Source organism: Taurulus bubalis, assembly GCF_910589615.1.
Source record: "Taurulus bubalis genome assembly, chromosome: 12".
Classification (NCBI taxonomy): domain Eukaryota; kingdom Metazoa; phylum Chordata; class Actinopteri; order Perciformes; family Cottidae; genus Taurulus; species Taurulus bubalis.
This window is the reverse complement of record NC_136600.1, coordinates 13,428,807-13,439,890: the sequence shown is the minus strand read 5'-3', so window position 1 is coordinate 13,439,890 and position 11,084 is coordinate 13,428,807. Positions and strand designations below refer to the sequence as shown.

General features: G+C 41.0%; 1 protein-coding gene across 1 annotated transcript; it reads right to left on the bottom strand.

The window, feature by feature from the left end:
* Positions 1-7,064: 7,064 nt before the first annotated feature.
* On the bottom strand, positions 7,065-10,315 carry LOC306745284 (uncharacterized protein C1orf232; the record flags this gene model as incomplete). Its single annotated transcript, XM_079228036.1, has 5 exons — positions 7,065-7,199; positions 7,233-7,479; positions 8,350-8,456; positions 8,681-8,758; positions 10,235-10,315. 5 exons carry the CDS (start codon positions 10,313-10,315, stop codon positions 7,065-7,067), a joined length of 648 nt encoding a protein of 215 aa, XP_079084162.1.
* Positions 10,316-11,084: the final 769 nt, after the last annotated feature.

The window sequence follows — 11,084 nt, the reverse complement described above, 5'->3', positions numbered from 1 at the left end:
GTCAGAGCGTCAAGAGCTGCAGAAAAATCAATCTATTTACAGCAGACAGACCTACATGTGGAGATGGGTGATCAGATTTCAACAGAGATGTAGATTGAGGATGGGTGGCAGGGCGTGTGTGTGTGTTTCTTTCTGTGTTTGCGCGTGTGTGTGTGTGTGTGTGTGTGTGTGTGTGTGTGTGTGTGTGTGTGTGTGTGCGTGTGTGTGTATATTTGTGTTCTTGGTTCTTGTGGAGGGCCAAAGGGGGTGGTTTAGCAGAGAGATTACCGCTCTGCTGGGAAATATAAGGGGGTATAGGAGGCAGGTTTTCTTTTCAAAGGAGGTCCCAAATCCGTTGCTAAAGAGTCACGAGATTACAAAACTGAGATTGAGCCTGTAGATTAGAGGGATGAAACGTCCTGTGAGAACCTCCTTAATTCGAGGTGAGGGACTGAGAATTGTGGATCTTTGAATAATTCACCTCCCTGCCTCTATTCTCCATTGAAACGCTGTAAAAGCTTTCAGAGTAACGACAGAGTCAGCCAATTAAATAACACTAACGTTCTTCTTTCTTCTTTTTGTGTGTGTTGAGTGTGCAAATATGTTCTCTTCAAAATGAATCATTCACGATTAAGCATCATTCTATGTTGTCGTTATGAACAATTTAAGCTCTGTATATTCAAAATAGTTACCGTTTTGAGGATTAATCATCCCAATGCGGAGTATTAAGTGACAAGCATTTCATTAAATTAAACCAAAACCAAACCCAAACCACACTTTCAACAGCGACCCACGCATTATCTCTTGAGGATTAACAAGGTTACAGGCTGCAAGACAGAGGTCATAATAACCCAGTATAGAGAGTAAAGACTTACTTTAAAAGAAAAAATCAAGTTGCTTCCTGCTTATCTCTGCAGACATACTGCAAACACTGGAGATTAACAACTGCTTTGGCTCCATGTTTGTTTGGGGTACCTCCTGCTTTTGGCTGATAAAATTATCGGAGTGCTGTCTGGTGCAAAGTTACAGCTAATCGCTCTCACTCCTCTGCCTGAAAATATGACCTCTGTGCAGCAACATGTCCATTTAGTCAAATATGACCACATTGCTTTTGGGACATTAGTTTAATTACTATAAACAAGAAGAACGATTAGAGAAGAGATTAACAACCTCCATTGGGGTTTCATAATGTGTGGTCAAATTGAATCTACTACAAATAAGGGTTTACACCACAAACAAATGATGCATGTAGCACTGTTAATGATGTTGAGGTAAATATTGGACTGAAAATCAAATAAGAGATAATACTATTGCAAGGTTACCCGTTAAAGGAGCCCTGTGGAGTTTGTCATGTTCACTGTTACTCGCCAAAACACACAGACTCTATTACACACTGACCACGGTTATTTCTGCATTAAAAAATGTACATCTATGTGTTCGTAGCCAGCAGCCTTTTTCTATACAGTAAATTTGTTAAAGTACATTTTACTCAAATTGAAAAATAATGTACTCTAAAAAATATAACATTTGGTCCCAGTCTAAATATAGTTAAATATACTCTTGCCTCAGAGTAAATAATTCATAGTATTTTTTACTCTATTCAGTGTTCATATTTAATTCTACATGATGATATATTTATTAGAACTGGATTCAACCATATAGAATTCGATTCAATTCTATATAGAATTGAATCCAATTCCACGCTGTTTTACTCAAATAGATTTTATTCTGAATATTTGCTCCTATTCTACTGGCTACGGCTAGTAATTCTGCTCCAAAATGTTGAAATATTACTCCTTTAAAGGAAAATTATAGTAACTCTGGAAAAAATGCTCCCCCGTTTTTCCTGTGTACCATGTATTAGTTGGTTTATTACTTCAAGCACACAGGAAGAGTGACTTTTACATCGTGGTCAAACGGCGGAATTTCAACTTCTGGGTTTGTCATGTGATGCAATTGGGCCGAAAAAGACGTACACAAGGAGGCGGCCTGCCACTGCTAAATGTATACTGTAGGAATTGTAGCCTTTAAAAACAATTAAGAAGGAGGAATTGCTGTCTTGTTTGACATTGTGCATCAAACTTTCATGGTGCTGCCCTTCCGTCCTCCCGTCTTGCTTGTTTTGAGGAACTTTGTCCTTTAGTCGAGTCCTTCGGCAGATGAAATACATATTCAGTTGGTCAGAGGTCAGAGAACTCGCCTGGCCAGTTACAAAACTCCTTGGGAGTGCAAAGAGGGCTTACTAAAGTCAGCTCTTTCCACCGTCATAGACATTTAATGTCAAATCCAATGTGCTGCAGGGTAGAACGAACAATGGCATTACAGTCCTTCACTAGTCTTTTCAGATTTTTATATGTTTGTGTGCGTGTGCACATTCCACAGACTAGTTGCCACATTCTTGCCTCAAGCAGGTGTGGTAGTTGTAGGTAAGTTTGAGAGAATCCTCAGACAGCGTGTTTTTGTGTACATCTCTGCAGCCGCAAGTGTGTGAGTCAGAGTGTCTGTTGAGACGCAGTCGTCATACCTGAGTGCTACCAGACATGTCTGTCTGTCTGTGAGGGCGTTTATGTAAGAAATGTGTGTGTGAGGTTTAAAGTCATCTTTAACATCCCCTTTAAATCACCTCGTCGACTGCTCTTCTGATCTCAGATTTCACAAAAAAGACGACACCTCAGCGCCAAAATTGTTTTGCAAGTTTCTCACCGACTGATGCTATTGCATACATTTAACAACGTCAAGAGCTTGAGCTGTAATCTCAATGACAAACTTTGCCAAAGCTGGCAGAGTCCGCTCACTTTGGCTGCATGATTTACGACTCGTTAGCCAAGAGGAGTCACAAAGGGACACTGGAAATACAACTTCAACTTACAACATAATCACATGGTAGTTTGACCCAAATTCGCCTTTCTGCACTCTAAAATGGTCCCGCTGACCTCATGTGATGTTTTTCTTTCTTTATTTCAGCAACAAAGAAATGAGTTTTGTGGATAACCAAATCTCCCTCCGAAAGTATCTCTGTATAATACAAATCTATTTTAGATTTTTCTTGTGTATTTAGCTGGCCTAAAGTTATGCACTTAGCTTGAAAATGTGATCTAAAAGAACTTATCATCCTACACCTTCGTAGCATTAAGCTGTTTCCACGATTGTTGTATTGCCATATTGCCATATATCATCATTATTCCAGGTAATCCCACCACAAAAGACAACCATGGTTATAAACAGATTAAACTCGTTATCTTCTATTTACCATCTCTCATCCATATGAGCGAGCAGAGTGAAAGAAAAGCATTGTGGGCTATGTGCAAGAATTAAACTCAGACTCACACAGCGTTGTGGGCTGCTTTTGTTTGAAGTAATTACAGTGTGTGCAACAGAGCCCAGGGCAAGGTGCGAAGCCGTTTAGTCATCGTTGTTCATCAGCGGGAAAAAGAAGAGAGTGTTTTTCCGTGTAGGAGGGAGCGGGGAAATGTTTGTAATATAAAAGTGAGCCAAATGGCAAAGGCCCCTAGATCAGAGAGACAGGGTGACGTACTGTTTGACACCTGTTGAAAGAGACAGACGAAAGCTGACACTTTCGGGGGAGTGTGTGAGCACGAGAGAGTCTTAAGGACTTTATTTCTGATCCACAAGAGTGAAAGCGGCATGAGGGTTGATGGTTTAATCCCTAGCTCCTCCTGACATGTCAGAATGCCCTTTCAAATGTCTGCCATCCTGAAAACCGATCCTGATGTGGGAGAATGTCGGGCAGATAATGTAAATCACTTTTGGGTCTGCCAAACAAATTGAATGTATCGAGAGAGGCTCGGTCAAATCCCTTGGCTGTATGAGTTCCAGTGACAATTAAGCACAGCTTCACAGAGTCCTGAGACTAGGGCTAATCAGGCAGGTTAAGTGAAAACACCTGTGTTGGTGGCCCTTTAATGCGGGAACGCGCTTCAAGAAACGTAACCCCAGTTCAGGGATTTTTTAAATGCTAGGGAAGCACTTTGAAGACTAGGCTACGCAATATTTGCTTTGTCACATTTGATCAATGTGAAACAGTTAGAAGTTATTATTCGGCACCCAGATCATAACTATAACATATGAATAGCAATCTCCATCCAGAAAATGTTCCACTTGAGATAAAGCTTGATTTTCTGTTGTAATTGTGGCAGAAAAGCCATCATTGTATAAACTGTTCTTTAAAGATGCACTAATTGATATTTTTATTGATTAAATGACTGTATTGTGAAAAAAAAGCGATAATTTAAACCTCTACCGCCTTTAAAGGAGCTCCTACAGTTTATCATACTCCAATTACAGCTGTTTACTTTCCATTTACAATTTACCATGAAATATAGTCCAAGTACAGCATGGGAGGAGTTGCTTTTGACAGACTTCTCATCCACCAGTCTCCAAACAGCCAACCATAACACGTCCAGTTCAGATGCTTTCATGCTCTACACACCCCATCTCCACTGAGTGAGTATTGGTGTAATGAAACTCTCCAACATGAAGCTAAGAACTGCACACAAGCATCAAATAGTCAGCTGCATGCATCAGCCTTCACCCAAACAAGCTACTCTCATGATTCAAATTCAAATTAAAACTTTTGTGGAATAGATTTACCTCCAGTTCGTCAACTGAAACCGAAACTGGGTGAGTTACATAAATATATCCAACAAGAGTTATGAGTAGGGGGAGATCTGTTCTGAGTCAAACAGAGACTGACAACTGTGGAAGTCTGGACGAAACTACTGAGACTCATCGAGTTTCATAGGATAGACGATGACAGCCTGAAATCTGACTGACACTGGAAGCTCATAGAAATAATGGAGGCTGGTCAAAGACATGAACTCGAACTTTGCTCACATAATCTTCGCCTTTTATTTATTATTTACTGTCAGGTTAAAATGGAAATGTCAACAAAGGCTGCTAAATTGAAAAGGAAACAGTGTTGTATCTGAGGAAACATGGCACATTGGAGAGGAAATGGGTGTAGATCAGGGAACGAACGGAAACAAAGGAGGGGAAGGAAAAGAGAGATCGGAGTATTATTGACAGAGTCATATGGTCATATTTTTGACTCCATCATAAAGGCTTAAGTGTGTATGTGAGGGAGAGACAGGCAGTATGACGAGATAGAAAATAGATGAGACACATGTTTTACATTCAGAAGGTAAAGGGAGCCCCCTGCTGGTTAGAGGAGCAACAGACAGGTCAGCTCCAACGCAACTGGAGGGGCAAACCAAAGTCAAGGAAAAGCCTGTTCCCCTCAAAACTAACACAAAACCAGACCCTTGTTTCAGGTGACCGAGAACCTCAAACTCAAATAAAAAACAACTAGCTTTAAAACAAGGACTTTGTATTTGCAGGAAGCTGGTTTCTCGCGCCCCTCCACCTGTCCTCCTTTATAGCCCGACGAGTCAATCAACACAGGGGAAACCGATATGTCCGTCAGAGGCCAGGGACTTGTTTGGCAAAAGAAAAAGAAAGACAACTGAAAATATGGAGTGCGTTAAATGCAACTGTTTATTTTTCTCCTATTATTTATTTCAAATATGTTTTATTTGTCAATATGAGATTGTTGGGGGGAAAATAGTAAGAAATACCTCAAACAAAAAATTAAGAAAGAAATATAAACCACTGTTTATTAATCATGCTACTTGTGACGCCTTTTGAAAACAAGAGTTACACTTTTAAAGAAATAAATGGTTTTAAAAGATTATGTGTTATGTCAAATCGTTAAAATGCAGTAACTGTTGTTGTTGTTGTTGTTGTTGTTGTTGTTGTAGAGTGACTTGGACTATTTGTAGCACTATAAATCCAAACATTAGCAGTAATAACAGAGCGTTTTTCTTGGCACCTATTAAGTAAATCTTGCTTTAAAAAAAAATAATTTATTCATTCATGCTTTGTCAGAACTTTTAGTGCAGTAGTCTTTTATTATAGCATACCCGAAAAACAAAACAACAGATTCAAACATACAACAAGACAAAAACCATAATCTGAGATAATCTGAGAATAATATTTAAATCCATGTTCTTTCATGTCACAAAATTAGGAATGTTAAAAACGCTTAAATCAGTTAAGTCATCATGTCAGTGCATTATCTCACCACACACACACACACACACACACACACACACACATTCTCATTTCACACGTCATATAATTGTGCAGCACATTTGCCCTCCCTGATGTCCGAGGAGAGAAAAAGTGGTTCATAAACGCTTGTACTATGTAATAGTTACATGGCTCGACCAAATCGCTTCACTATAATCCTCTGCCCTCTGCGCAGGTTAAGTGAGATAATCCTCAACTAATCCAGTTATCACTGCCTTTAATCTCTTAATCCGGTTTTTGCTAAACTATAGATTAGATCAAGTTTGCTGACAGATATGAAGGTCCCTTTTGTGGTTTGAAAAGCACTTTGGGAGTAGTAGATATCCCCATGCAACCCCAAGAAAGGGCTGTATTGTGCAGCCAATATAACTGTGGATAAATTAATACATCAGTTGCCTTTACCTGAACCTAAACGATCAGCTGTTACACTGTCAGCTGCTGCGTCTCAAGCTGGTAAAGAGACAACTACCTCGGTAGGCTATGCATCGTTCACCCACCTCATTTGTAAGTAATAAAGAATGTCATCAATTAGCGTGACTCTCTTCAGTACAATAAATTGTAGAAGTCCCCTTTTGTGGAGTAAAATCGTGTTATTCTTAAACAGTATAGAAGAAGTATGTATTAGTACATTCCAGAGTATCTCCAGATCATGACTTTGTGTCTCCCAGGAGGTTAGCAATATGCCCTCTTTCATATTATAATCCATCCTCGCTCTTAAAGATGAAATACAAAACAATAACACTAATCTGTTCTTTATTTGTGTGGTGGGAGTATGTGGGCACTAAAAAGTTATTTTTTTTGTTCATCGTGATGTGTCTGTAAAAGGACATTTACATTCAGATAAAAAGGGACTTCTACAAGAGCTGTACAGTTCAGTTACAGGACATCCTGTGTATAATATAAACTTCCTCCATATTCCTACATCCAACCTCTTCCTCATATTGTTTGTACTCTCCAGATTCCTTCATCACGAACAGCTAGTTGCTCTTCGTCTTCAGCTCTGCCAACTTGCTGGTGACAAAGTTCCACTTGAAGGACGAGTCCTCGCTCCCTCCTCCCAGAGAGACATATTTGGAGAAGCTGTTGTTGCTGCTCCGTCCTTCTCCTCCTCCTCCTCCTCCTCCTCCTCCTCCACCTCCTCCTCTTCCTCCTCCTCCTTCTTCTTCACTCTCCTCTTCCTGAGGGATCTGCCCACCCTGGCTCTCCTCCCCTCTCGCCTCTGTCACCCCCTCCTCACACTGACCCGCTCCGGCCTCGTTGGCTGCAGCAGCAGCAGCAGCAGCAGCGGCAGCTTCCGCCTGCTTCTTGGCAGCCCAGTTGGCTGCAAAGCTATCCCAAATTGCTGTGCGCTTAGTGGGACGAGGAGGCGTCTCCGGCTTTATTGCAAGTGGACTGAGAATTCAGAGAAAACAGTGGGGTTAAACACACGATCGTTAACTACATGTTTTCTGATTTTAGATTATATTCTACTGTTCTACTATTTATAATGGCGCATTGTTAGAAGACTGTTTAAATCAAACAAAGGAGGCAGAACCGCTCTGGATACAGAAACAACAAAGGTAAATAGGTAAAAAATGAGGTTTGACTTTATGGACTCTCTTTTGGTGAGTTAGTTAAGCTACAGCCAGAACCCAGTTATCTTAGCTGAGCATGAAGACTGCAAACTGGGGCAAACAGCTAGCCTGGCTTTGTCCAAAGTAGCATCTCTGAACCATATTATGGAATATTCCATACTGTCAGTCTATGGTTATTCAGTGAGCTTTAAAGGTGATGGTAGTTGGATTTTCGTACTTTTGGACTGCCAGGCTAGCAGTTCCCCCCTGTTTCCAGTCTTTATGCTAAGCTAAGCTAACCTGACTGCAGTTTTATATTTAGCGGACAGAGACTGGTAAGTATCTTCTCATTTAACTGACAGGAGGAGAGGGAATAAGCGGATATTTCCCAAAACTACTGCTTTGAATATATGTAATTCACAGTAAATGTTGTCAAGGAAATAGTCAACCTAGAAGTCTATTCACATTTGAATTTTTTACGAAATTTAGAGTTGCACCAAATCAAAGTTTACATTTGTAATTTCAGTTAGATTTTGTTACAATTTCCTTTTTTGTCATTTATTTGGTCAGTAAGCTATTAGAAACTATAAAAAATACCCAACAAACCAGCCCAATTGTACCGACACACAGATGGTACAAGGTGCGAGAATGACATCCGTCCAGGGAGAAAGAGGACAGACGTTAACAAAAGAGAAAGATTTCCCCTCACTGGTCGGCGACTGGCGGGCTCTCAGTCTCCTCTAGAAGCTGGTGTTCATCGTCTTTGTTGAAGAGAGATGATAGTCTGTTCCAGCTTTTAGTCCCGGCCCCCTGCATCTGGACAGACAACCAACCACACACGTGGGGTCAAAGGTCAAGGTAGGGAGACATTTAGTTGGTTTCAGAGGATCAGTCGAACAGTCTTCTGATCGTTGTAGAGGAAGACTTTGTATTATTATTTTTCATCCACTTATTATGATATTCGTCTGTACCGACTCAACACTGAGGATGTGTAGTACATTTAACAGATTTAGGGTTCTAAACTGTATTCATTGACTTACTTTCTTGGCCAGCTGGGACACTGCGTTGGGTCCCTCATCCTCCTGCATGGGACTCACATCATTCTCCACCTCTGTGACCTACAACGACAGACAAATTGACAAAATGGATGTACCTGTCCACAGGCGATGTCCTGATGTGAATGCAGACGCACGGGATGTGTGCACCATCTAGTGCAAAATGTGGGTACTACAACCAGTAGAAAACCCAGCACGAATGTTCATCACAAATATAGAAGGCAGAGACTGCTTTCAAATAGTATTTCCAACCCAGTTGGTTTTGACATGAGAACATGGTGATGCACTTTAGCTGTCTCATATTTTACAAGTGTGCATGGAGCAATGCCGACTCAAATAGCAGCTCTGCACATCCCTCCAAATGGAAACTATCTCACACAGTGTTCCCTGTCGTCCCTGTGGATCTGTGGATGCCCTGGCATGACGAGAGACCACAGTTTGAAGCTGTCGGCCCCGTGTCAGTCAGTCGCTGGAATGCCAACTAATCCGTTTGTTCAGCTCCCGTGCAGGATAGAGTTTCAGAGTCCTACAGAGATCTGGGTCAACGCAACACTGTGTCTGTTTCGTTGGTACCAAACCTTGGACAGGAGTACAGGTGTCGCAATGAGGCCGTGTAAACCAGTGGTAGTAGAAGAAGAAGTGGACGTAGACAGACACTGAAGTTAAAGTACAAGTACAACAATGTTTAATACTCCATTATAAGTTAAAGTCTTGTGTTAAAATACTTACTTGAGAAAAATGACTGTTACTAATGTGCAAGTGAAGGTGGAGCTACTTTTAATCACTTTATATACTGTTTGGTATATCCAGTGGTTCCCACTGCAAAATAAATCTGGGAGGTCATGAGAAAAAACAATTATCTGCTACACAAATCTTTGTTTATTTATTGAACCTTTCTTGAATTATGTTTTTTTTTGTGAAATATTGTTACTTTTACCTTAAGCAATTATTCAAATGAAGCTACCAGAGGAAATGTCAGCCAACAGGAATGGTGATTGGTCTAATCTTCAGTAATCTAACAGTAAAATTCAACATGAAATTGTAACTAGTGTTATATAGTTTAATGGGCCAGAATACAAAGTAGCATACAATGGAACTACTACTTAAAAAGTGTATAGAACTTAATGAAATATGACACTAAGTTACTTTCCACCACTGATCATTTGCCTTGATGATAAATACTTCAGCTACAAACTGCTTTATTGAAGCTGTTAGTACATCTGCTCCTGCTTTAATCTTTGACACTGGAAACAGAAGATATGTTCATCAATATTAACAATTTCATCAGTTAATAATTCAGTCAAAATTGCCAAAAAACCCAAGAGGAAGTATTGCGTAGACATAACTTCTGCCTTCAAAGTTCCTTTTGCACGGAAAACAAAACAGCCAAGCGAGCTCATCTGACCCGATGATGAATAAAACATCAGCAAACCAAACCCGGTGACTTTCTGACTTCTGTTCCGACAACCACGTCAACTTTCTGACACTTTATCACATCCATTTGTATCAGTAAGATGGAGAAAGTCGTAAACTCTGTACCTCTTCAGAAGCGTCCTCCTCATACTCAGGGTTGAGAGTCTTCAGCACTTTGCTCTTATAGACTTTCCACACCGGATTCATACTTGCACAAATAGATGCTCAACACTCAGGGCGAGACCTTTGAAGACCACTTTCTGCCTCTGTGGTCCACCCTCTACCAAGTCTCCAATTCCAGCCTTCGGCTCGTATCAGTTGGGCCGACTTCAACCAGTTTCCATGCGTAAAAAGTTCTCCGTAGCTCAGCAGGGCCGAGAACGAGTTCAGCAGCGAGGCCGGCTCGGTTTCATAGCGTCTCTCCCGCTCTGGTAACGTCGGTCTCGTCAAGCAAGCGGAGTTGACAGCTGCTTTCGTCCCCACGGAGTATCTGAACAGGTAAAGCTAGGAAGCTGTGCTGCATGCACCCACGCAAGTGTGCCACACACACATACACACACACACACACACACACACACACACACAACACACACAGCGTCACGGTTCAGAATCCCAGCCTTGGTTACCTGGAAACAGGTGTGGATTTCCTCATGCATATTTCAGAGGGTCTCTTTCCCAGAGCCAGAGGCCCATTGTCAACCAGTGTTGGTAGACTGGCTCCTGTAACCGTGATGCATACACACACACACACACACACACACACACACACACACAGTATTGACATGATTATGCTCAAATGTTTTTTATGCTCCAGCGGCTTCACTTCCTCGAGCAAGTTCATGTTTTCTAACAAATGAGCAGTTTCCATCACAGTTGGGCGTGAACGCTTCATAATGTACCTCAGCAGACAGAAACCTTTTTTTAGAAACTTGTCTGATCTGTAATTCCCGACACACACGTTTATAGCTGCAGTTTA